At 53.2% G+C, this 26,403-nt stretch overlaps 7 protein-coding genes across 7 annotated transcripts; 4 read left to right on the plus strand and 3 right to left on the minus strand.

Annotated features, from left to right (window-relative positions):
• Positions 1-609: 609 nt before the first annotated feature.
• C8Q71DRAFT_728158 (uncharacterized protein) lies at positions 610-1,907 on the plus strand (the record flags this gene model as incomplete). The annotated part of the gene is made up of 5 exons (XM_047921922.1): positions 610-704; positions 770-1,075; positions 1,123-1,421; positions 1,472-1,554; positions 1,614-1,907. 5 exons carry the CDS (start codon positions 610-612, stop codon positions 1,905-1,907), a joined length of 1,077 nt encoding a protein of 358 aa, XP_047772768.1.
• A 1,559-nt stretch (positions 1,908-3,466) lies between these two features.
• C8Q71DRAFT_863350 (Gryzun, putative trafficking through golgi-domain-containing protein) lies at positions 3,467-6,007 on the plus strand (the record flags this gene model as incomplete). Its single annotated transcript, XM_047928157.1, has 9 exons — positions 3,467-3,665; positions 3,720-3,815; positions 3,867-4,070; positions 4,355-4,398; positions 4,459-4,522; positions 4,569-4,584; positions 4,653-5,055; positions 5,367-5,831; positions 5,882-6,007. 9 exons carry the CDS (start codon positions 3,467-3,469, stop codon positions 6,005-6,007), a joined length of 1,617 nt encoding a protein of 538 aa, XP_047772769.1.
• Positions 6,008-7,515: 1,508 nt separating this feature from the next.
• Positions 7,516-8,784, minus strand: C8Q71DRAFT_863351 (uncharacterized protein; the record flags this gene model as incomplete). Its single annotated transcript, XM_047928158.1, has 5 exons — positions 7,516-7,737; positions 7,824-8,096; positions 8,152-8,344; positions 8,399-8,717; positions 8,769-8,784. 5 exons carry the CDS (start codon positions 8,782-8,784, stop codon positions 7,516-7,518), a joined length of 1,023 nt encoding a protein of 340 aa, XP_047772770.1.
• Positions 8,785-9,195: 411 nt separating this feature from the next.
• C8Q71DRAFT_890998 (cytochrome P450) lies at positions 9,196-11,027 on the minus strand (the record flags this gene model as incomplete). Its single annotated transcript, XM_047928658.1, has 9 exons — positions 9,196-9,426; positions 9,491-9,650; positions 9,830-9,853; positions 9,908-10,175; positions 10,231-10,299; positions 10,358-10,455; positions 10,479-10,690; positions 10,747-10,916; positions 10,979-11,027. The coding sequence occupies 9 exons, from the start codon at positions 11,025-11,027 to the stop codon at positions 9,196-9,198; spliced, it is 1,281 nt and encodes a 426-aa protein (XP_047772771.1).
• A 220-nt stretch (positions 11,028-11,247) lies between these two features.
• On the plus strand, positions 11,248-14,328 carry C8Q71DRAFT_728162 (uncharacterized protein; the record flags this gene model as incomplete). Its single annotated transcript, XM_047921923.1, has 14 exons — positions 11,248-11,347; positions 11,389-11,404; positions 11,593-11,636; positions 11,790-11,907; positions 11,987-12,166; positions 12,271-12,433; positions 12,486-12,568; positions 12,618-12,685; positions 12,863-13,023; positions 13,076-13,194; positions 13,257-13,444; positions 13,497-13,658; positions 13,704-13,998; positions 14,049-14,328. 14 exons carry the CDS (start codon positions 11,248-11,250, stop codon positions 14,326-14,328), a joined length of 1,977 nt encoding a protein of 658 aa, XP_047772772.1.
• A 2,320-nt stretch (positions 14,329-16,648) lies between these two features.
• C8Q71DRAFT_891001 (Cys/Met metabolism PLP-dependent enzyme-domain-containing protein) lies at positions 16,649-18,281 on the minus strand (the record flags this gene model as incomplete). The annotated part of the gene is made up of 8 exons (XM_047928659.1): positions 16,649-16,931; positions 17,026-17,101; positions 17,274-17,328; positions 17,388-17,537; positions 17,769-17,845; positions 17,900-17,999; positions 18,068-18,092; positions 18,157-18,281. The coding sequence occupies 8 exons, from the start codon at positions 18,279-18,281 to the stop codon at positions 16,649-16,651; spliced, it is 891 nt and encodes a 296-aa protein (XP_047772773.1).
• Positions 18,282-22,108: 3,827 nt separating this feature from the next.
• On the plus strand, positions 22,109-25,441 carry C8Q71DRAFT_718450 (uncharacterized protein; the record flags this gene model as incomplete). Its single annotated transcript, XM_047921233.1, has 7 exons — positions 22,109-22,840; positions 22,901-23,082; positions 23,132-23,294; positions 23,358-23,898; positions 23,951-24,142; positions 24,193-24,308; positions 24,524-25,441. 7 exons carry the CDS (start codon positions 22,109-22,111, stop codon positions 25,439-25,441), a joined length of 2,844 nt encoding a protein of 947 aa, XP_047772774.1.
• Positions 25,442-26,403: the final 962 nt, after the last annotated feature.

Consider the following 26,403-nt stretch of genomic DNA (forward strand, 5'->3'; position numbering starts at 1 on the left):
CTCTGGTTAACGGCATAGACGCATAAACACTGTAATTCTTGTTGCAATGTGTTCGTTCAATCTTACAAGTCTCGCCAAGACTCATGGTTCTGGGGAGCATTTGCCCAGCCTTGGCTTCTCAGCGTCGGTAGCCTACTATTCCCGACTGTCTTCTGCTCCACATCCGTCGATCACATCCGCCGATCACGTTCACCGATTACATCCACACTTCAATTCTAGAATCCGGCCACTGCGCCACATGCCTTTTCCGATACCCCCTTCCATCTAGCCTGCTTCCCTGAGATACGCCCACCAAGCATGAGCTGCAGATGGCGCACTGGGCCGCACACTCCAGAGAACGGATTCCATCACTGCCTGGCCTGATATTAGTGTGACTTTCAGTTGGTCAGATGTCAAATATACTTTTCACTCCCTGTCATTCTGCTCCGCCGATCGCATACGCCACATATGCGCGCCGGCCGCAAGAATCCGCAATAGGCAAAAGTATCCGGACACAGCCACCTCCCCTGCGTCGGATATTTTCATCCTCACCCGAAAAGCGGAGCTGTTCTTCATTCCGTTGACATATATAGAGCCTCACAATGTGGTCATCTAGGTACTTGCACAACCATGCCTTCCGACCCAAAACGCAACACGCGCTTCGGCACCAAGAGGTTGCATGATGACGGCACGGATATGGCGCTTCCTGGATCGCCGAACAAGAAGTACGTACTACTACTACAATACTTTTCCTGCGTCTGTTCACTGTTTGTCCACCCCATTTCTTCAGGGTGAAGTCGGCCAGTGACAGCGCAGACAAAGCCGGACGCAGTGACCATGGAGTTCTTACACCTCCACCTTCGTCTCCCATTGCACCCTCCTCTCCTATCTGGGAAAACAGCACTACGGAGATCCCGTCAACTGCAGACACACCAATCAGCACCTCCTCGTCGACTGGCAGTTTGGATACTGCAAGCGATGCCCCTTCTGGGGCTGCTCCAGACACCGTTCAGGTTCCCCCCCTTGATAGGAATGTCAGCAGTGGCGTCCTGCTCAGCAGTCAGTGCAACGCAGAATGGCCGCTGAGTCTTCGGGAGTAAGTCCCACGTATAATGAGACAAGTGCCATGCTGATGTTGTCCAGACAAATGAAGAAAATCGTCACATCCTCTGATGAACTTAAGATGCGCTACAACATTTCGGCCATGCCTACCGAAGGTATGGCTTGGGTGTCTCTTGGGAAAGACACATACACGCAGCACCTTGGGATCAACAACGAACCTTTACGGTTCTGGATTGTTGGGGAGGTGGTCCGCACGGGTACATGGCTCATTGGTAAGAATGGACAACTTCCCAGCGGCATTGCCATTCGCATACGCCCCATCCATATCGGCGAATATGACAAATGGGAGGCGTTCATGAAAGCCTTTGGGGGCGTTGAAGGTAAATCGTGCCTCCATTTGCTGCTACCGAATCTCACTTTAATTACATAGTCCAGTCTTCAGCTTACCCGGAGCCGAAGGGCACGCTCATTGCCCGAAAGCAGATGACTTATTGGACGAAGTCACAACGTTCGGTAGGCATATCTGCTGCATTTACTAAAACGCCGCACTGAGCGCTCACTCGATTTCTTAGGTCGCCCCGTTCAACGACTTCTACGATGCTACAGCGTCCTTTAAGACTTACAGCAGCATGGAAAAGTGGCCTACTTCCAGCGTGGGAGCCAATGACGTTGTCCTGCTAGAAGTCCACCTCACTCGCTGGATGTGTGAGGAGGACGGGAAAGGGAAGTACAAAGGGGAGTGGAAGGATTCCAAGTTTCACCGCGTAGGCTTTGAGCTGTGCGCGGCATCAATGCTGTTTATTGGCCCAGATGAGCCTGTGCCAGACGCACATGGACCGGGCGGCAGCGAGAACTTCGAATTCTAGTTTTGTATGGCAAATTTGTAGAGGTTCAACACCTCCGGGTCTGATGTGCTCTCATTCCGAATATAATAAGAAAAGTGTTCAACACGGCATAATTACCCATAGTGATCCACCGCTAGCACAAGTTTCAGTCTGAGACCAGGAATTCTACGAGTATCAATAGGATTGATATGATATAACACTGTTCGAGGTCAACGGCTTCAAGTCGCCAGATCACTGCTACGACCTGGTTTGTGTAGTCAACAACGGCGGACGGTGTGCTCTAACTGTCCACCGAGTCCATGTGACCAGGCTGGCTAGAGTCCGTAGAGCTGACATCAGTGTCAGTAGGAGCCGGCACGGAATCAGTGGTGGCAGTTGGACCTAGCTCGCTGGCGTCGGTAGAGCTGGCATGCTTCACATGAATGCCCGTGCTCAAATGGACGCAAACACCAACAAGGGCAGGGTCCTTGGCACGCTGGAAAGCTGGGCCATGACCATAGGGACTGCTCGCGGTCTGGGTCATCTGTGCCCTGTCAGCGCACCGCACAAACTGTCACAGCATAGACAACCCCATACTAGATGTCTGCCGCACTGCTAGCAGAAAGAGCTGTGGTGCAACAGACGGTGAGAAGCACGTCTGCCACACCTCTAGCAGTAATATATGTATACGGTGAATGCATATAACCAATGACTGCGCATACACTCCACGAACACAGCAGCAGAGCTTTGGATGGAGGCAACAAGTGCCTGAACCGCAGCACTCATAAGCTGGTTCTGTTGTCGATACAACGTCATGCATTGCCGTTGCCGGGTAAGCTTCTCCACGACACGAAGCGTGCATACACTCACTAGTCTCCTCCGTGCATAAACAGGGGCATCGGGTCGTCGCGGGCTGCGTCGCCGTGTGCCCCAATACTAGGTTGGACGACAGGAACTGTGTGCCACATACGTCAGCGCGATATCGTCGACGAGCCTGACCTGAGAGTGCGTTAGGGGCCTGGTGTCATCGGCCGAACTTCCCATGAACACATAAGCTTCGAAGAACATGGCATCTCCGGGTTGCAGAGGCGGTGGGGGGTGGGGAGAGTCCATGTAGGGCGGTGCGGTGCAGGACACTCGGCGCGAGGACGCACTATCATAGCGGAGGTGATGGACCTGCGGCGCTGCTCGTCGTCCAAATTTCCGGCTTGTCCGCGACGTCCAGGATGGCGGCTGCATGGGGCTGCATAGTCTGTGGGCATACCTCTCTGAGTCTCTCTCGAACTGTGTGAACCGCGTCACGCCATCGCCCGCAAAGTCACGTGTAGTGGGGCTGACGTGTCGACGCGCTTCCCACCGCGTTCAGCCCATGTTCGTCAGTGAAGCGGCCCACTACCGCTCTGACCAGCGTATGGTCAAAGAGGCCATGGACGCGCCGTGTGACATTCAAATAGCTAGTGCGGTAGGCAGTAACGCTTACTGCAATCTCATGTGACGTTTGACAATAGATTGTTACTTGTGGATCGCAAGGCCATCCGAGAAAGCGCGCACGGCAGTCGGTTGGAATACGGATGAGAAGAAGGCCGCAACCATCGTGTAGAATGTCTCTCCTGGTACGATGGCGCGGGGTGTTCGACCCTACGCTCTGCCCCGGCCTTTTATACCGCCACCGCACCGGTACCCCACAACACGTGCTTGTGTTAAACAAACTGGAACGCGTGGACCATGTGATCGTGTTTGCCAACGTGTACGCACGTGTGCTCCCCTCCACTGTAATGGGCATGGTCCGGTCACTTCTTAGTACGTTACGGTCTAGCTCGTCCATGAAAGAAGGCTCATGCTTTCATCTACCAGGAACGGTCAACAATCTCAATCCCTCGCTTCGAATAGGCGAAGAGGGCATCAACTCTGTCCTCGTCTCCCTCCAAGCCATCCGCGAACGCGCCCTTAGTGAGTCTCCATCCATCCCTTCCCACCACATGACTCCTGACGACCGCGCAGCCTGCTGGACCTGCATCCTCGCCCTCCACCACGAGCTTACCCACCTGCTCGAGGTGCAGCGTGCCTTCCACGACCTCTCCTACTTCGACATCCGCCGGCGCTCCTGCCTGACCATCCGCCTGGCGCGGCTCACCGTCTCGTTGCCCATCGCGCTCGAGCGCGCACTCACCAAGCAAAACACGGACGACATATACGCCGCGGACGGTACACGGGAGAGCTCTACCCCAGCCCCAGCCTTCATCCACACGCAACGACCTTATGCCGGACACTGACACTTAAACCCACCCAGTCAAGGGTAGACCGACACGAAACGATCCGGACGCTGGTTGTGCCCTCGGTTCAACCCATCAGTATCGAGCAGCACGCAGTGTACATGAGATCACTGAAATGCCAGCCTGGCCTCGCTGACCTCACCACGTACGAAGACAGTTATTGGGATGATGGGGATGTGGGTGAGGCAATTGTTACAACAACGATCACTTGCACAGCGCCGTCGGGGATCATCGTCGACTCCATTGCGCTCACCAAACAGGTATGTCACCCCCCTCACCGCACGCAGCGTCACAATATCTCGCTCACGCTGATGTGCTAGGACGGTCGGCATGCGAAGATAGTGGACAGCGCGCTTGATCAAGTCATGGACGACTTCCTCACAGGTACTGCTTCTCATCTTACAAGATGTTCATTACATACCTCCACCAGGTTCTTACAAGCTCACGTGGAGAAGATGCGTTTCGCACACTGCAGCACGACCCAACGGCTGACATCGTGTAACACGGCCGTCAGGATCCTCCCAGAAGGCGGTTACAGCACGCCTGCAACGACCCGCTTCTCCCTGCCAACGCTTCGGCCCCCGCGCGACGGCCTCATCGCGTTGCTCGACGTGCCGCCCACCGCGCAGCTGCACACACCCCTCACGCTCCGGCTCGTCGTCCGCAACCGGCAGCCGACGCGGTCCGCGAACGTCGTCGTCCACCTCGAGACGGACAACAGCGACGCATTCATCGCCGCGGGCCTGCGCAACGGCCGCCTGCCGATCCTTCTGCCCGGCGCGGAGGAGACCGTCCTCTGGCGGCTCGTCCCCGTCGAGTGCGGGTTCGTGCGCATCCCGAGGATCAGGGTGGCCGATTGGAGGACGGATCCCGGCACGGAGGGCGAGCTGCAGGAGCGCATCGTGAGGATCGTCGACGTGCGTGCGGACGAGAGGAGGGAAGGAGGATAGCACGGTTGAGGAGGGACCGCAGCTGGCGGAGCCCGTCATCCTTGTTCTGCCGTGATAAGCTCTTGTTCCAGTAACCCTTGGTACCAGGATGATTACATCCGTGCTAGAATATGTATGTTTACCTGCTTGAGGTCCGCAAATGACCCTCAGTGACTATACTTAGAGGCTCGCTTTAGCTTGAGAGTCGAACTGCAACAGGTCTAGTAAACCTTAAGCTTGAGATCGTTAACGGCTACATAGTTATTCTCTGCCCGGTCACAAAGTAAAAGCGCTTTCAGCCTTCCGTCGACGCTGGGAGCTTGACTTGGCTAGCGTACACCAGTGGGCACTCCGAGAAAGCCGGAAGTACCGGCGTCGCCTGCGTCACTCCCCTTGCTCGTCCTCCTCATCGTCCTCCTCCCCTCGAATTGAGGTTCAACCTGGTTGCAAAGTATAGGAGGAGCATACTCAAAGCCAGTCCGTCACTTCCCAAAGACCCCGAAGCCGCCACCGACATGGGCTGGCGCACGGACACCGCGTCCGGACGAGCCGAGCGCGTCGGCGGGCCCCAGCAGGCCTGCGCCTCTACGCGCGAGCGAAACGAAGAACGAATGTATGTCGCAGAACTTTTGCTTGAATACAAGGCTCATTCACGCGCGGTTCCTCAAGTTATCGAGCGAGATGCAAAAGACCCACAGTTCATGGCGATGCTGAGCAAGCTGGGGCCGGTCAAGGTCGACCACCATATGCAGACCGTCCGCCCCGTACTTAATCGCGCCCATAATCTACCTGTTGCCATTGACAGGCCCAGCAGGGCGCAGATCAGGTCCAACGCGTCTTTCAGGCTCGCCAGCGGTCGGAAGAAGATGCGCACTCGCTTACGCCCACACGGAACCGCATGCTTGCGGGCACGCTCTATGAGCTCTTGGAGGAGCGCTAGTACGCTTCGACCCGGGAGGAGCTAGAAAAGCTCGCTAGCCGATACGGGATCAATGTGGACAAGCTGGAGAGCGTGGCGCGGTTTGTGAACAGTCCGAGCGTAGATGAGGGTTCGGTGCGGAAGGAGGTGGACAGGGATGGCGTGGAACAGGTCAAGATGAAGGTGCGCTGGTCTCTGTTCCAATCGCGCGGTGGGAATCTCTGCTGACTACTTGTACACATGAGGCGTCGTGGGTAGAGCCTCAGCTACGACCGTCTCAGAGACTGGTTCCGGCGAACTAGTACATACACTCACGTGGTAATGCATTCAAGGATCATTCAGAAGCTAGTTAGCTGCGTGCTTTCCTCGGCTGGCAAGGGTCTGAGGTGCGTTTGAAGTACCGCCATCTTCATTTGATTTAACCCTCACAATGTGTGGCATTTGTCAGACCACGTACTGATGGATTGGGTTGTTCGAACTTCATTGGCTCAAGGTCGGTCCCGTGCGCTTTTGCTCCCCGCATTCGCGTTGCTGATTTGTCGCCGTCCTATCGTATATCATGCTGCGCTATCTCGTTGGCCCGACCTCCACCTCTGCTGGATTATCGCCGCTTCGACGCCCGCTTCCTCCGGCATTCATCCAAAGGATGGCAAGACTCGGTGTACGACTGGCTCGGTCGTATCATCACTGTACCGCCTCAAAACAAGGAGGTGAGTGTATGCCGTCTGTGCAGGCGTGGCACCGTGCTCCCATACCGTCATGCGAGGCGCGTGACGTGTATGCACGTGAACTGCTCAAGTGATGATAAAGAGCAGTAAGCTCGATAACCCAGCTCGTCAAGGCGGGAGTAACGCCCCATTATGCCCATGAGAATAATCTCTATCAGTTCTCAATTTCGTCCGCTTTGAACGAATGCATTGTTAACTGAATGTATTCACAGATCGATGTAGTGAATGGTTTGCAGCTTCTCACGGCCAAGCTCGTCACGTACCTCGGCAATCTGAGCGAGAGGGACTGTATGCAAAGAACAAATGGTGCGGTTTGTTGGTTCGTGCCTCAGTACCGTACTCACACGACACAGGCTGCCGGGGTCGGCGAAAGCAATACCGGCGATCCTCTCATTCCTTTCTCCGTCGCACTGGATAAGCGACTCTTCAACATGCTCGCCGCCGCCCACAAACCCGTTTGTGCGTGGATATGCCACGGGGAGCGCGCCATCAACGCTCCCCGCCCATATGCAGCGCCTGCTCATGGGCGGGTACCCTTATGGTGCGCAGGCGTCGGTGCGCAACAGCAGCAGCAGTAACAGTACCCGCAGACGCCCACGCCGACGCGTGGCAGATATCCGACGTATGACAGCTCGAACCAGACGGGTCGTCGATGCTGCCGGGATACAGTCAAGAGCACTCTTTGCATCGCCATGGCGGAATTTTTGTCTGTGGCGGACTAGTAGGACCGTGATAGCGCAGTGTCACAAACAGAATAATATCGCAGAATGAAAAGCAGTACAGCATTGTAACATTTGCACATTACACATACGCAAACGAGAATGAGTGTCGTCTCTGTTGACCCTGCTGCGGAATGATTGCAGGGACACCGTCAGCGGGAACATTGGGTGGATTGTAGTGCATATTAACATCCCCTTCGTTGTTCTCCTGCTCCAGAATATGGTATGACGTGCCGAGCGAGATGATAGGCTGATCGCCTGTATTGGCAGGCACGGGAGGCAATTGAGCAGCTGCCAACTTTGCCTATATAGACGTTCGTCAACTTGCAATCATATGTGTTTTATGACGAACTAGAGTCCATACCTTTGCGTCTCTAGCAGACCACAGACGACTATCTCCTGTGGAGCAAACTGAATGTCGATCTTCCGTTGACGAGTCTTCCTGTCCCAGAAGGACACTATGTCGACATACACGGCAACCTCGACGAAGTCACCCTTTGCGAACACTATATCTTTCACTCGCCGCACCTGGCCATCGCGGGTCTGCATCGCAAGTGACAACGTATGCTTAACGTTCCACTGTCCCTCCACGGATCTCAATGAGAGTTTATCGGCCTCCGCCAGCAACTGCGGTAGTGGCGTAGCAGGCGACTTGGGGGTGACCTGTGCGTAGAAAAGTCTGGTGGTGAACGACGAAGGGGTGACAATAATCACTTACCCTGGAGAAGACCCTCCACCTCAGGTTAATGACGCCACATTTGCGCTCAACGGGAGTCTGCGGCGCGCGGAGCGATCGAAACACGAGATCGTCAATGGCGCTCAACGTTTGGACTTGTGGGTCAAACACAGCCGGATGGTCATGCCCGAGCAACGTTACGAACTGCACTGCTTTTTTGGCGTCATCTGGAGATCTGCAGAGATGATTTAACGGAATGCAGGCGATGGAAAAGTCAAGTAGTACGCACCCTGACCAATTTCCTAGAGGACTAACACAAAACCCACCTAACACTCCATGAAGCCGTATGAGTGCACGGCGTCTAATTCCATGGCCTGCCTCTGCAAACAAAGTCGGCGACCACAGCAACGTATAGTGCGTGCGGGGAGATCCCATGTCCATCGAACGTGGCTGCGTCGTGTCGATTTCCACGTCCGCCCACTTGCTAAGATCGTCGAATGAGACTGGTACAGTCTGCCACGGCCGCGGGTTATCAACGGTTGCCGTGTCGGTGACAGTTTGTCCGAGGCCCTCAGGCCACTGCTCACGCAGCAGCGTCCCGTTGGGAGCTAGAATAGTTAGATGAGCATAGGGTTACAGCCAAAAGATAGCAGACGCACTGAGGAGCAGAGACATTGTTCGCGAATGGAGCGACGCTGGCTGCTGTCCGGTCTCGACCTATATAGCTTCTTATACCACCTAATTTTCATCGGAGACGGCCGCTGAGAAATTGAAGCTCACATGGTGCTCGGTGTTGTGTAGAGGAGTGCGCAGCCAATCGCTGCCTGCAAACCAATCTTCATGTCCCAAAAATGGTCTTCCGCACTACTGTGGAGCAGCGGATGTCTGGAAACACTCCGCCACATAACGTTGTCGGGTTGACATAGTGCGGGCCGACGCATTGGCCGGGTGCGATGGAGCGGGTGCTAATGGCGGGAATACCCATTATGGTAAGTCAATGCCAGGAAGGATATGCGGCCGACGTTTACTTCCTCAACCCGGATGACCGGAGTCGTCAATGTAGGCCGATTGTAGAACCGACTGGGCTTAGCAACCAAAACCGAACAAGTCCCCACCGATGACACGATGCCAATGCGGGAACACAGCGTCCAGCTCTGCTTGCAAGCGCTTGTAGCACGTCGGGTGGCCCATGAGCAGATACAGGGCGTGCGTCAGGGAGACGGCCGTGGTGTCCGAGCCTGCGACGATAGCCGTGACGGCATTGGAGACCAAGACTGGGAGCGGGGGCGGGTCGTTGTCGATCTTCGCCTCGGCGTTCTGCCAGCACCGGTCGCTGAGGGTTAGTTCATGGCATTAGCAGAATTGCGCAGGAGGTACGCACGAGATGGTAGAACAGGTCATCGTGCACCGCACCCTCCTTGAGCCTCCTGAGGACCTGCTGGAAGGCAAACTCGCCGAGATTCTTTGCTCCCTTGGGGAGGAACGGGAGCCACACGACGGCCTCGATGGTCCTTGGCACATACCCGGACAAGTTTGGAACGCTGCTCGCATGCATAAGTATGGCTAGGACGATGGCGTAGGAGTCTACCTGGCTACGTACAAGAGACTGTCTTCCATCATCTTCAGTACCCCGATCTTCTCACCGTCGCGAAGGAGATCAAAAGGGCCACCGAAACGTCAGGTAAACCTCAGCGATGCCTTTCAACTGAGCGCGACTCACGCGAAATCTCCCATGAAGTCGAACCTACCGAACGAGCCATCAGCGACGGTGCTCTGGGCCCTAACAGCGAACACTCACGAGAAACAGTCTATCCAGTACGCAATGTCCACCCCCACAGCCTTCGAAGGGTTCGCGGCACAGCGCCCCTTTAGCTCGTCGACCAACTGGGACACCCGCCGAATCACAATCGGCTCGTACTTCTTCACGGAGGCGGTGGTGAACGTGCGGTTCCAGACTTTGCGCGCCTCCCCATGCACCTGCATGTTGCGCGAGCCCATGAGGTTGCCCTTCTGGATCCCGGCAGTGCCCTGACCCCGCTTGCCCGAGATGCGGCGCCCATCCCACACTAAAGTAAACCGTTGATTCAGCGTACACAGGTGAAGTGGGTCGACGTGACGTACTGGGGCCGCGTGGCATATTGAGTATGGAGGGAAGCAAGTCGGTGTCCACTATGGACAACACATTGGGGCCTACCGATACATGTCAGCTACGGGTTTCAGGGAGCCGCGCGCACCGAAGACAGCTCACCGAGGCGCACGATCGGGCCATACTTGGCATGCATCTCCTTGAAATAGAGATGCTGCTTGCCTCCAGCTGCAATGAACATCCCGCGGAAGTTCGTGAGCCTGCCGAGGAGCGGGCCGGATACTTGTAGAGCGAATGGAATGGCGAAAGGCGGTAGGCGGTGATGGAGAAGAAGAGGAAAGCGTAGAAAGAAGCATTGCCAACCAGGATGGCGAGCGGTGTCGAGGCTAGGGGGACGCGGAGCAAGGCCACAGGTACCGCAGGCAGCACACCAAGCAGTATCCCAAGCGAAACGAGGTCTGTCGGCTCGTATCTCTTGAACCACACATGGGTATGCTAGTATTATTGTGAGTTGTACACTCGTCGACCGGGCAATATGGCAGGCTACTGACCAATGCTAACCCAGCGTCGGCGAGCAGGCCATCTTGAATAGGCGCGAGCGCGGCGACGAGTGCATTGGCACTATCCGCCATTGCGTTGAGACCGTCAGAAGAAGCATGGCGAGTGTTGGACGGCAAGGCGGCGAGAGGCTCGCGGGCGACCAGATAGAGGCCGTCATCGTCTAGCGCGGGTGAGCTGCCCAGTGGTCGTTGGTGCAAGATGTCGGCGCGTGCGCAGACGGACCGAGCAGCGTGACACCCGAGCTAGGTCGTCCTCGCTCATCACGCCTCATCTTGACACGTTCAAGTTCCTCGTTCAACATGACATCGTCTGCGTCTTCAAACAAGACCATTTCCTTCCTTCCGTCGTCCGACTGCGGATTGGTTGGTCTAATGTGTCCCGTTAAAACGTACTAAAAAGGCTGACCGATATGCTGCCAGACTGTAACCACACAGTGCGACGTAGGAGCACTGGTTCAAAAATTCCTTGCGTCCAATGAGTTTGAGGTCGATATGCAGCCTTACCTGTCCGATCCCATATCCATAGCCCTCGACTGCGCGGCTTTGGGGGTAGGCGATGGGATGGGAATCCCGCTCGGCCACAATGACCTAGGTAAGTCTGGTGTTAGTAACTACCTGCTTGTACATCTCAAGGCAGTGCCACCATCTGGTAGACCAACGAATGGACTCGCCCGAATCAGATACCCCGGAAGATGAAATGCTTCCGTCAGCGAGTGAAAAGGAAGAGGGCGAAATAACTGACGACGACGACGACTCTCCTGTCATACACCGCTCGACATCAAGCAGTTCCACCAGTTTGTTTCTTGATGTACTGCACTACCATTCCATAACTCACAGCAAAGTCCTAGGCCTTGTTTCTCATGACAAGAAGGATTCCGCCGGTTCGTTCATGGCATACTGCGCTGTTAACCCATAGCTGACAACACGTAGGCTTCATTTATCACACGAAGAAGGACAATCAGCTGGTGCTAAACGCAGACGCTCCGCTCTATACAGTGTGCGTTCTTTATTTGATCTTCAACATGCACTAACAGTGTCTTTCATGCAGGGCAACAGCGGGCCCTGTGTTGCCCACGTCAACAAACCCTACGGATCTTGCATCCTCTACCAGCAACACGAAACACAGTCGAGCTGGAAAGGCTTCTACCGAACGTTACAAGCAGCGTCTACGCGAGAACTGAAAGGAGAAACGGAGGCAAATGGCCCGACTGCAAGCTCGTGTCGCATCTAGTGGCACAACGGTCACTATTCACTCCTTTGATCTCAAGACCGATGTCAACGTCACGGCCACTGGGTGGCAGGGTAAACATGCTCCTGAGCTCTCCCTTCAGGACATAACCGCTCGCTGGCTGGATGGAAGCATCAAAGAGGTGGTAGCCAACTTCCTTCCCTTACCCTACGAAGGGAATGGGTGAGTACTTGACACATGCTATCCTGTATATTATCTCATACAAAGTGCAGCCCCCAATCTGCTCTCAGAGTTGTGGATATTTGTAATCGCCTTTTTTTCTACAGGGGTTTCCCTGCGTCCTTTCTCAACCCAGAGGCTTTCGCTCACATCCCCGATATGCTCATTGGTGAAGCTCTTCATGATACCGCTGAGCAGAAGCAATCTGCCAAAGGCCCAAGAGGCAAACACATGGCCTGTATTATAGGTCATTGGCGCCAATCATCTCCTGTATGTTCTCCTTCATGTATACCAATTTCTATCATTATTGACTTCTCCACAGAAGATCACCAAGACCAGGTGGCACAGAAACAATGAACAGAAGGTTCAGGCTGTTTTGTGTGATCCTTTGTTCAAACTCCTAAAGTGAGTTCTACCTTGTCTTGACACCTCATAACCTCATGTTTTCCACCAGTCAGTTCATTAGGGCAGTTCAGAGTAGCCGCAAGGAAAATGAAAACGAAAGTGAAAGTGAAAGTGAAGGTCACGTGCAGGGCTCCGCGCTGTGACCCGGTGTGACCGGACGCGTCTCGGCGCCCCACAGTCTCGCTGTTCGCGGCGTGTCCTCCGTTCTCGACGCACAACGGCTCTCGCATTCTCGCTGCGTTTCTGCTCTCATGCCGCCGAAGCGCTCCCGCGGGCTATCCGACGTTCCTGCAGACAACGCGGGAAAGAAGCCCCGTGACGGCGACACAGCGGAGAACAAGGATGGCGCGTCGTGGGGTACCAACAAGAACCCTAATGCACGCTGTTGGAAGCTGATTGAGCAGCTCGAGAAGAAGGAGCATCGGAAGGTCTTGATTGGCCGCAAAAAGGGCGAGGTACGTCACCGTTTAACTGTCTTTGTGCCATTTTCAACATGCCAGCTGTCAGAAATCGTCAGGTGACACGAAAGTCGCTGTGTCAAATGCGATAGCACGCGTTCTTTGGCCTAATCTGGCCGAACAGGAGGTACCGGAGTGGGGAAAAAAGGTTCTGAACAAGATCAATGCGTACGTCGTGCTGCTCAGGGCTATCTTCTGCCCAATTCGCTGACATGTATGTATCTCGTCAGCCTGAAGGCACTGTATGCAAAGAAGGTGAAAGCGATCAAAGTAACTGGCGGCGGGCTTTCAGATAACGAGTCCGGTGATGGGCACGGTGACTCTGATGATGAGAATGGCCCCGAACAACGCCTGCGCTGTTACATCACAGCAGAAGGTCCTGATGGGAGCACCCCCGAGACGTACAAGAACATCTGGGGTATGATTCTGCTCGCTCCGACTATGGTCTGTACTAATACATGCATTACTAGAGCGCATCGAGAAGGAATTTCCGCCCTTTCCACGTCTTCACCGCTTGCTTGCATCAAAAGCGAGCATCAACCCACCTTCGGTTACGACTGGCATTGGGCCGCATGGGCGTAAGACTGCTTACTACCAGCCGAAGGATGATGATGCTGAGCGAGAGGAACCAGGTACTGTCTCTGATGAACTCATTGACCCTGTGTTGCGGAACTTAGGCTCATTACCGCACACAGAGGTGGCAGACGGTAACAACCAACCGTTTGCGCCAGAGGGGCCTGATGCTGAACAGCCGCACCTTCCTGACCAAGAGCCTGCAGTGCCATCAGAGTCTGGCTCAGCCCCGCCTTCACCGTCTGCGTCTCGTGCTCCGACAGCATCCTCATCCGCATCGCAGCCTGCACCTGTTCCAAGTCACATCAGTCCTGAGAAGTACCGCGATATCACAAGCAACTTCAAGGCAGCGCCCAAGCCTAGCAGCGGAATAGGAGATGTTCTTCGTGAGGTCACTCAGTACGTATTGCAGTTCAGCTCATTATCTGGTACTGATTTGCTGTACAAAGGTTGCATACAGAGGATGCGAAGTTGGATCGGGCACAACGGGCTGCTGATGCTGCAGCCCAACGTGACTGGGACGAGATAAAAGATTTGCGGGAGGAGATCCGAAGCCTCCGCGCAGCAGCCTCTGCAAAGCACGATCGGCTTTTGAGGCAGTTCACCAATGGCATGCTCTCACAGGAGCTCTATTTGCGTGAGGTGGACAGGGTTGACAAACAGATGGATGCGGAAATTGCTGATCTACAGGAGGAGATCAAAGAGATCAAGGAAAAGGCTAAAGCGTAGCTAGAATAGTTGATTCCTCTAGTTTATGATGCCCATTTCCTTTGCTGCCACAATTTCTGCAATAAGACCCCTTCGCCTCGCCTCATCATCGAGGTCATCCTCATCCTCCAAAGGTTCATCGTGCTCCCCACGGTCATCCTCCTCGTGATCTCGGGTGTGCAATGGTATGAACTCGGCCCCTCCTACCCATCCGTCAATGTCCAGCACTGCATTATGAAGGATAATGCAGCATGAGACCCAACGGCATGCCCGGTAGTGGTCCTGCTTCCGATTGATCCGAATACGTAGGCCTCGCAGGGATTGCCACCTGCCCTTGAGCGCCCCCATGCAATGTTCCGAGCGAACACGTAGGGATGCCACAAAGCGATCAAACAGCGCATTGTCGGGTTCAAGTGATGCGGGTTTCTTGTGGACTGATATGGTGCGCTGATTCACCGTGTACGCCGAGTCGCCCCAGGCAAACTCGCGACCTTTGAAGAACCAGTCGGGATACTTTGCTGCAGCAGTATGGTCGAATGCCACAGAGTCGTGGGCTGCACCTGTGCATCCGCAGGCATAATCGACAATGCGGAGATTAGATGGGGCATTCCCTATCTGCAGTATAAGTTAGTCAATGCTTTAACAGCTGTGCTGAAATCAAACCTGTGCATTCAGACCATAGTTACACTTGCGTGTGTAATACGCGTCACCATCAAGGCCTGGGCGGGCGTACAGCACAATGATTGTGCCATCATACATGATCCACCCTTCCCGCCACGAGGATCCGGTGAATCCCAGATGCTTCTCAATCCATGCCTTCTCCACCTCCTTCTCTTCATCCGTCAACGGCCGGACAAACATCTCGTGTAGAGACATGATTGCCTCCTGGCAGCGATCCGTATAAAGCTCGACTGCACCCTCCGAGCAGCCCGCCATCCTCGCCACGTCCTGAACAGAGGCACCATTGCCATAGTGCCCCATTCTGTACAGCGTAACAGCTAACTGTGTGCGCACCGGTGTCTGCTCATTGTTTGATTCGTTATGGAAGACGGGGTGATCCTCGATGAGCCGGAGAATTGTCTCGAAGACATTCGGGGAAACACGTAGCATATCAACGAAGCGGTGGTGATGAGCTGGGTCCTTGGCGTACTCCCATGCAAGATGTATGTTTCCCGCCTTTGGGACAGGCGGTCGGGGGTTGAGATACCGGGTCGTCATGATGGTGTGGAGAGCTGCACAGTCATGCTGGAGTTGGCGGAGGAGGTTCTGGCTCGAGTCTGGGGGTAATGTGGAAATTTGAACGGCCATAGTGGCCATGTAAGCTTCGACAACCTCGTCATGGAGATTTCTGGGCGGCATGGGAGCTAGCAGTGTGCAGACGGAAGGTACAGAGGGCGGTACAGGCAGCAGCGTGGCGCGCGCGCGACGCTGGCTTGATTACATAATGTCACACTACCGCGTTCGGACATACACGTGACTAACACTTCCACTTTCACTTTCGTTTTCATTTTCGTTGCGGCTACTTTGAACTGCCCTATTGAAAGCACAGTAGAGGCTGTCTTTCCAGCTGTTTATCAAAGGTTCAAAAAGTCTGCAGAGTGGCATGCATTGCACACTGGCTTATCCCCACTCTTTGGTGGTTTCTGGGACTTCTGTCTCAATGGAAGCTTTCCCAATGAGCCCCGTGTTCATTGCATGCCTCATACAGATGCTAAGAATCCTGTTGGGATATGTGTTCTGATGGTTTATGTCCTTCCTAACTGTGAGTTATCAGCCACATTCTACATCTCTTACAAATGAAATACTTTAATCTAGCCAAGTTCAATTCAAAGCACCGCTCCTGGCTTGTGGTATGGGAAGCTGGGATTGTTGTTGAGCTGCCACCCTGGACCCCTGTCATATATCCTTCCTCCCTCTTTCTGCACTTCAATATTGATATCCATGGCAAGTACACCTTTCACAACTCCATACTTATCATGTTCTGATCTAACTTATGCAGATCTCAAGTTTGTACACACTGATGGTAGTGTGCCTACAAGGGAGAACTGTGAGACCATGGAAGGAGATGAATGTGGTCGTGGATCAATGGTCTGGTTCAACATGGCTACCATGCTTCAAACATCGGAGACAGGACATATGACATTGAAGGAAGCAGCAAAGGCTGGAGCTACCACTACATTTGACTACAACAAAGAGGTAGATAACTTGTTCCCCACTCGTGTATGAGACATCTATGGATTAGTACCTCAGACGGCCTTGTGGGAGTGAGACAACGCGTACGTAGAGCGCGCGGGTTGACCCTCACCTGCTCAGAGTCGTCGAACGGCACCATGATGCATATCTAAGGCATCCCGGTGATCGCGTGGCTCCCGGTAGTCTGGCATCCACCCATTTCGAGACCATCACCAGGATCATAATCTGGTGGCGGGAGCACCTCGTCCAGCCAGTTGTACGTGCCGAACCACTGATAATGTCCGACAAACGTCGCTGCCGCCGTCGCCCACGCGCCGCACCACAGTGCGCCGGTGCCATACCGCCGGATCTTCGCGCAGATGGGCGCGAGGCCGGGCGCCTTGACGGTGTCGAGGAAGATGAGTATCATGCCAATGAGTGCAGCGGCAAAGCTGGCGAACACGGTCTTGTATTAGCGCGCTCTTCATATCCTGGTATCCGCGGTCGACGAGCGCATACAGCTGATGGCTATATGTGTATACGTACCTCAATGTCTTCGACGCCGCAGCTGATACGGACCAATCTAGGGGCCGCTCCAGGATCATCCTAGACTTGTCGCAGGCTGTCGAGGCTATTAGTGTGAGCCACACACCTCATGGGTTGTATACACTTACGACGAAGAATTCCAATGAATGTGGAAGTAAACAAGCATACTCTGGATTCTTCAACTGAAGCTCAACGTGCCTTCCAACTCAGCACTCGGCTCAAATCCTCGGTTGACATTGCCTGCAGACTCGAGTGCCAAACAGCGTCGATGACACGGGCACGGATCCATTTAAAAGCTCTGCCCTATGACCAGAGAAAGACGTCAGAGATCTCGGTTCCAGCGTGCGCACGAGATGACTAACACCAGCAGCCTGGCTCAACCAGCGAGCGAGCCCCTTAGCATTCTCCGACTGGCGCGGTACGCGGAAGTGCAGCGTACCGAGGGAGCGCAGGAGCAGCCACAACTCGAGAGACCCCATCATGGACCCAAGTGAGGTGCGCTGCGTCCATAACTGTCGACATAATAAGGCATGTCAGCGGGATGTCTTACGCAGACGGGCCAAAGATACGATGCGCGCGACGTTGCATACGGGCGCACTCAAAGAAGCTTCGATCACGTTAGCCCTAGTTGTCGATACAGTACCAACATAATCCGGGCGACGACGAGGATAATCCTCCGTGCGATGGAAGCCAGGGCGAATGCCCGGCAGCGTGATCGATCGCATCACGTAAATCGAACTCACCGTTTTCCATTCAGCCTCGGTTGGCACGACGAGAACACCACATAGCAGATCCGAGTGTCCGCCAAAGTACTTCGTTCCTGGGGGATCAATCTCAGCCATGTTAGTGGATCCCAAGCAAGTTTGCAACCTACCACTGTGCATAACCATGTCCTCGCCCCATTTGAATGGGTACTGCAAGGGAGGTGGGGCGAACGTCGAATCCACTAGCATTTTTGCGCCAACAGCATGTGCCTGCGAATGTCAGACAAGATCAGCACTAGTCCGAGGTACCACCTTTGGCCGGTGCTCAAAGTCCGTACTTTTGAGGCATAATACTTGATGTCTCTGATCAGGACGTTCAGTATAGAACCACGTGGCGAGCATGAGTGTGTAACTTGCCGTGCTTCACCGGGGAGCGTGTGTATGGGCAGCTCTTGCAGGTCGACCCATGAATGAGGAAGAGGAGGACAGGTCGATGAGGATGACGTCGAACTCGTGGATAGATGAAAATATGGGAGACGGACAGAAGAGCATGTCCTGCGACGGAAGCCTTCTTCAGCGCGCGAGTAGTCGCTGTTGCTTCGGATATCTATTCGTCCATATACCCGTTCATCATTGCACGCACACGAGGTGGATCATTCACTCCTCCAGACGCAACTCAGCGGCATACGGGTGGAGCGGACTGCGGGCGGGCGGACATGGGCGGCGGAGGAAGGGACGAACTGTGGCTGAGAGCTACGTGAGCGGCTAGCTCGTTTGCGGATGCGAGGCAGTCACAAGGAGCACTGTTCGTCGATGTATAGCGCAGGTCAACCTCGCTAGTGTGGTTCAAGAAACTGTGCTCAAACGTTGTCATCAAAGAGTTCGTGAGCGACGCACGGCGCACATGGTAAGGACTATCAGCGGCATATCGGACCCTGCCGGGCGCAGCAGCGGCGAATAAGACAAGTTCACTACACATTGACCAGCCAGGCATAGCATGCCTATATTAGAAATGAACCGGCCGGTCATATGGAGCCTGAATATCAATTGCTCCCACCATCCTGGAAAACATATTCATTGATGCACTGAGTTTTCTGGACCATTAATGCACTGGACCCAGGTTTTTTGGGCTTTGAATACATTTTTAGCATCCCCATAGATGCTCCCAATTTTCTAGGCACATGCAAACCATTCCAGAACTTTAGAATCATCAAAATTGAGCTTTCTAGGCTGAAAATAGACCAAAACCAGCCTTTCTGGGCTGGAAATGCATCAGAACACATTTATTGAGCCTCCCAATCCACATTTACAACAGCTCTGAGCCTTATACATCAGGTCCGAGTATTTTACACAATCGCCGAGATTCCACAAAGTCCCGGCGCCGAGGGTGCACCAAGCCTCGGCGCCGCACCAAGCCTCGGCGCCGCACCAAGCCTCGGCGCCGCACCGTCTCGTTAAGCGCCGAGAAACATCGCTCGGCGCCGAGGGGTGCACTTGCTTCGGCGCCGAGACTTGGTGCACCTGCGGCGCCGGGACTTGGTACTACCTCGGCGCCGAGTTGTGCTAAACCTGAGGAATAATGGTGTTTCTAACAATGATCACAAAAAGATTACTGATGTTTGTTACACCAATGACCTCTTGTAGCTCATCTTATAGGGAATGTTAGGTTCATTAGGAAATCTCCTAATGACACTACAAAGGTTTGTATGTGGTTACTTATAAAAAGTGATGTTTGTGTCTCATTGTGTAGGGAATGGTCTGTTGATAAGTAAATCTTCTATTGACACTTCAAGGATTCTCAACGGTTAGGCCGGTACAGCTGCTTTTCCTGTTCCGGCTGGTAAGTAAACTCACTAATGACACTACAGTGTGTTGTATTTAATTAGTACATAATGAAATTAAGACAAAGGAACACTGTAGGAACAAGAGGTTGATTATCACAAAAGAATACATCATAGTTACAACCCTGCATCAAGGTTGAACTGTCTAGCATTTACAGAAAAGTCAGTGAGTTCCAAATGTAGGCTGTAGCAGAGCAATGTACCTAGGACCACATGTGTTAATTCTATAGAATGTCTCATATTCATCTGGGATTGGTTTCTACATACAGATATATATGTAGGGTGTGGCCATCATGATCATAGCAGAATGTATGAGGATAAATGAAACATGTATCAGCAACCCATCCATACATGACTTGATGAATGTACTTGTTCATCTGGACACATGTTGGCACAAAAGTTGTACATAAAGGCAACAACTTATCACTTCAGAGACATATCACTAATTGTGCATGTCCCTGCTCCCTTCTTACTCTCCTCACCATGGCAGTATACTTTCTTTGCCCACATTAGGTTAGTGGCTATAATGTATGTTCATACAGCCAGCAGCACATATGCCAAATCTCATAGCTTAATCTTCCAAGCTGTAAGTGCTACCAACTTTAGTGTGGGCGCTAGATCAGCCAGAAGTTGTCATAGTACTACACATTTGTAATGTAGTGTTCTGTCTACTGTACAATAACAACAACATGAGATGTACACATCCTTGTAGTCTCATCATAATAGTTGCTTATCAACCTAATGTTCCCCACAAGATGAGATACAAATATGTGTAGTGCTATCAATAAGCTTACTTACTGGCTGAACAAGAAAAGCTGCTGTACTGGCCTAAGCATTGAAAATCCTTGAAGTGTCAATAGAAGATTTACTTATCAATAGACTATTCCCTACACAATGAGATATAAACCTCACTTTTTATAAGTAACCACATACAAACCCTTGTGATGTCATTAGAAGATTTACTAATGAACCTAATATTTCCTATAAGATGAGCTACAAATGTACAAATTGAATACAACATACTGTAGTGTCATCAGTAAGTTTACTTACCAGCCAGACAAGAAAAGCAGCTGTACCGGCCTGACCATTGGAAATCCTTGAAGTGTCAATAGAAGATTTACTTATCAACAGACCATTCCCTACACAATGAGACACAAACATCACTTTTTATAAGTAACCACATACAAACCTTTGTAGTGTCATTAGGAGATTTCCTGATGAACCTAACATTCCCTATAAGATGAGCTACAAAAGGTCATTGGTGTAACAAACATCAGTAATCTTTTTGTGATCATTGTTAGAAACACCATTATTCCTCAGTTTTAGCACAACTCGGCGCCGAGGTAGTACCAAGTCCCAGCGCCGCAGATGCACCAAGCCTCGGCGCCGCAGGTGCACCAAGTCTCGGCGCCGAAGCAAGTGCACCCCTCGGCGCCGAGCGATGTTTCTCGGCGCTTAACGAGACGGTGCGGCGCCGAGGCTTGGTGCGGCGCCGAGGCTTGGTGCGGCGCCGAGGCTTGGTGCACCTGCGGCGCCGAGACTTGGTGCACCCTCGGCGCCGGGACTTTGTGGAATCTCGGCGATTGTGTAAAATACTCGGACCTGATGTATAAGGCTCAGAGCTGTTGTAAATGTGGATTGGGAGGCTCAATAAATGTGTTCTGATGCATTTCCAGCCCAGAAAGGCTGGTTTTGGTCTATTTTCAGCCTAGAAAGCTCAATTTTGATGATTCTAAAGTTCTGGAATGGTTTGCATGTGCCTAGAAAATTGGGAGCATCTATGGGGATGCTAAAAATGTATTCAAAGCCCAAAAAACCTGGGTCCAGTGCATTAATGGTCCAGAAAACTCAGTGCATCAATGAATATGTTTTCCAGGATGGTGGGAGCAATTGATATTCAGGCTCCATATGACCGGCCGGTTCATTTCTAATATAGGCATGCTATGCCTGGCTGGTCAATGTGTAGTGAAACTATGTCATGGCCGGCCGGTTTGTTTTGTGTGTGGGTACATTATGACCGGCCGGTTCTTTCTCAATGTAGGTATATCACCTCCGGCCGGTGTGTTATTAATTTAGATATATTACCTTCGGCCAGTACATCATAAACAAAGGTATATGACTTCCGGCCGGACCATTTGAAACCATAGGGATGCATTCCGGCCGGACCATTTCCAAACACAGGGATGAAATCCGGCTGGAGTGTTATAAATGTGGTTGCCAATCTCCGGCTGGTCCATTTACAACCATATGTGCAATCACCGGCCGGTTTGTTTATAAGCATATGGGTGAACACAGGCCCCTTGTTAGTGACACCTCCGGGTGCTCCCCATTGTCGGCCGATCCGTTCAAAACAAGACCGGCCGGTCCGCTAAAAAAGGGCACCTCCGGCACTGGCCGGTGGGTTTGCAACCTCCAGACTCATTCCGTCGGCCGACGTCGGGTTTCCGTTAATGACGGCGGAAATGCATCTCGGCTGTACCGTTAATAACGTGAAAGTCCGCTGATATATGCGTGACATCCACATAGACACAACCCGAAATGCTTCGTGAATGGCTACCATATCAGACCGAGTACCTGAGAAGCATTTACGCCTCCTCGGTGCTGCCAACCACGACTGCCGACGGCTCATACCAATGCATGGAGTGCCACGGCAGCGGAGGGCATTGGAAGTGCACTGGTTGTCTTGGGTCACCGGTGTACTGCACATCGTGCTGCCTCGACAGACACAGCCGAGACCCTTTCCATCGTATTGAGGTGTGGGACACGAAGGGCTGCTGGACAAGTTCTTGGCTGCGAGACGTTGGCGTTTGCGTCGAGCTGGGACATCATGGTGGGCGGTGTCCGGTACCATCTGGGCGGCCGCCGGCGGATATCCACGACATTCTTGACGATGACAATGATGATGAGGAGGTAGATGACACAGAGGACACCTGGGAGGATGAGGAGCGAAATGGCGGGGCCGGCGACGATCCCCTTCGTGCTGCTGACAGTCCGCCAAAGCCTCCTCATGCCATGATGACAATTGTAGACACGTCCGGCGTTCACTTCCTACCTGTCAGGTGGTGCGGGTGCCCTTCTCGGCAGGGGTGGAAAGCGCAGCTACTAGCAGCGGGTCTCTTCCCTGCAAGTCAGCGTGCACCGAAGTCGTGTTTCACGTTCCGCGTACTGGACGACTACTTGATGACCAATGTCGAGTGCAATACAAACGCAATGAACTATTATCGACGGCTGCGTCGATTAACGAATCCGGCGTTTCCACATCTAGTGCCGGTGCGTACTCGCCGAGTGCGTTGTTGAAAGACCCCTTTGTATTCACGCGAACCGTTTAAGGACCGATATCTCAAGTTCATGCGTGTCACGCGTGAATGGGCGCTCCTCCAAGCAAAAAAGACATTTGGATTTGGCCCGGAAGGTCGCGGCACACCCGGTGACGGTGACCTCGGCTACTTCTGTGTTGCATGTCCACAGCCCGGGATAAATATCGATGGGCAGTGGCAAGAAGATCCAAAGACGTGTGTTTGGCATTGGCATACTGATAGCGCATGCACTGACGGTGATCAGGTACTTATACGCTCGGAGCTATGTCATGGATGGTAACTTCTCAGCGGAGCAAATGAAAATGCGACGACCTGCAAATGACGTACCAATGATGCCGGGCAAGATGTTTCTGGTAAACGACGGGCCGTACCAAGAGCATCTCAAGGTGGCAAAGGATATCAAAATGGTAAGCAGGCAATCCATGACACATCGCAGCTTGGACCAAAAGCGATAAATCTGCTGTCAACAGCGGTCCACATGTAATGACCACAAGGCAGTCTCACAAGCAAACGCCAATCGACACAAGCTGGCGGTCACCGGTATTGGTGCAACTGCCTGCTCGCGCCACGGGTGTTTCGTACCCCATTCGGTTGTGAATTTCCAGAAAGGTGAACGGCAAATGAACATGGACTACTCATTGTCCAATGCGATGAAGTACAGGGCACACGAGAAACAGCCGGTGGTTGTGCTGTATGACATTATGTGTCAATACGGCGTTCACATTCGGAAGCGATTCACTGACAGCCCGCATATCTCAATGCCACACGACCTGACGCTGTGGAAAGGAATAGGCCTGTTCCATGTTCATGGTCACCAGGACACCTGCGAGGTCCGGTATTCGCCCACATTCATGGCTGGTGCTGGAAATGTTGACGGCGAGATTCTGGAGACGATGTGGGTGTCCCTGAATCGTATTTCAGGAACTACTCGATCAATGTCGTCATCCAATCGCCAGGAGACACTAGACCGGCACATGAATGACTGGAACTACAAGAAGATGATAACTATGGGTGAGCATCCCACGCTGTACAGATGTGTTACACTTTTGACTGTCTGTTGTAGTGGCCCTACTACGGAGGCGCATACAGGCAAATCGACCGCTGTTGCTGAAGATGCGAGAAGCTTTGGATGCCCAGGAATCAGGAATAAGCACTGATGTACTTGTACAATGGCACCGGGTGCTTCGCGGGGCCCAGGAGCAGAGATTGCAAGATGTCCGGGCCATGGACATTTTCATGATTCCCGAGCAGACAGGTTAGCAGGTTATTTTGTAGTCCAGAGCCTGTAAGCTTATTTATGCGCAGCTCCGTCGAAGGCCAGTCTGCAGCTAAGGCTGACCACTGCGGAAGGAAATGATGGCACTCCAATTGGAACCGCAGATTGGCTCGCGGACGGCCTAAAAATTGAGGAAGCGCAGTACGTACAACGGCGTGATGGCCATGCCAGAAAGGACTGACTGTTTTATACAGGATTTTCTTGCGGCAGGATACCATGCGGCATGGAACAAATGCGACGAGCGCTACCAAGATTAAACTAGCAAAACGTCGTAAGGCCCTGGAAAAGAGCATCGCCCGTTTCAATTCCCGAGCCAACCGCATTGCGCGCGCATTCAACTGGGACGTTATTCGGCATGAGGCACCGGAAGACGAATGGGAGGACGTAGATGCTGATGATGGGTCTTCGCGTGCAACACCAATAGGCGACCGACCGAATCCCCTTGCTGGTCGGAGGCTACGAGGACCATTTGCACCTGATGCGTCCGAGCACGTGGTCCTAAATCTGCCCTCGAATGCATCTCCAGAGATGATGACAAATGACCGAAGCCTGAGGCGGTTGGCCCGTCGCAAGCGAACTCTACGCCGGGGCCAAGCGAATGATGCTCTGCACCGACTGCGGGTATTGCTCAGCGAAAAGTCCTTTCATTTCCGCCACCGTATCCGTCCATCTCGTGGATCACAGCAGCGAAAGACACGGGCCTATGCCGGACTTGAGAAAATTACAAGGGAGATTCAACGGTATGGCGCGGTGTATCGCAGTGCAAGGTCAGCATTGGTGCGGCTCAATATGAGCAGGGAAGCATGCAAGATATACAAACGTCTCAGACCCGCCGATCTCAAGGTCAGCACCGCAATTGCCGAACCAAATGCACGCGGCCAACGGCATGCCACCCTGCCGTGGATCTGGACAGTCAATGTTCAACAAGACATGGATGACAATGAGCACATGCTCTTCGGTGCGTCTGCCCATCGCTTGTGCAACATTGTGTGCTCAATCCCTCCAATAGTCCACCGGGTTCATTGGTTCCGAGCTCGGTCACGGCTTGACCGGGCAATGGAAGAGTCGGCGATTCTCAAGCGCGAGTTGCAATCAACAAAATTGTACTTCGATTACGAGCAGGATCGTTGGCTTGCCATGGCTACCACTGGTCCAGGCGAAGCATGGCCTGGATACGCTGAGCACTGTCGTCAAACTGCCAACACTTATGCATCACTTGCTGCAGACGCACAGTCGTCCTATACAGAGCTCTATGTTGAGCAGAACCCCCTGGAGTGATTACTGCGCAGGAGGCTGTGACGTGTCAATTTGTATGCCCCTGTGCCTGTTTGTTTGAGGCGTAGACCAGCTTGAAGGGAATTTACTCTCAGCCAGAGGGCATGTAGTTGTGACACGTTTCCACAAAAAGTCTGGCTTGAAGGAAACGATGACCACACATGAAAGTTCGGCGCCGAGAACATTGCAACCCCCGGCGCCGCACCCAACCCAACCCTCGGCGCCGCACTCATTCGAATCCCCGGCGCCGCACTCAACTCAACCCTCGGCACCGCACTCATTCGAATCCCCGGCGCCGCACCCAACCCAACCCTCGGCGCCGCACTCATTCGAATCCCCGGCGCCGAGGTTTCACGTGCGCTCAACGCCACGTGTATATATCAGAGAAATAAGTACACCTTCGAACTTTGCATGTGCGTCTTCCAAAGCGCTTGACATCCAGATGTTGGTGGCTTTAGGAAGAGTCCTGGCACTGTGCATACATTTGATACGCGGTGGCGATGTTTAGTTACATGAAGACAGGCACGTCATACATCCGGGACAATGAGCCTTATCAAGTTATCTGACTACCTCCGGTGCAGAGTTGGGCTACGTCGCCGGGGAAAAATGTTGTGATGCGTTCCGCGGCGCGGAGTACACCATCCTACGCACCCAGCACCATGGTTGTGCCGTGCGGTGATCACACCACGAACAAGCCTTGACCCAAAGTTGTAAAAACGGATGAATCGATAGCTGTAGCGAGGACAGACCTTCAAAAACCTCCCTGTTCACTTGAATCGTTGGTGTCGCAAGCCTCACTCTCCTTGTTCGATTCCGGGGGCAACAAGACATCATCGCCACCCTCAAACTCGTACGGACTCTCATTCGGGTAGAGGATATCCGGGTCGATGATAAAGGAGTAGTGAGGCGGGGGAAGGCTCTTGAGCAAGCGGTATTCCTGGGTGTGTCTATCACTTTCGGAGCTG

Source organism: Rhodofomes roseus, assembly GCF_022264815.1.
Source record: "Rhodofomes roseus strain CIRM-BRFM 1785 chromosome Unknown C8Q71scaffold_40, whole genome shotgun sequence".
NCBI classification, from domain to species: domain Eukaryota; kingdom Fungi; phylum Basidiomycota; class Agaricomycetes; order Polyporales; family Fomitopsidaceae; genus Rhodofomes; species Rhodofomes roseus.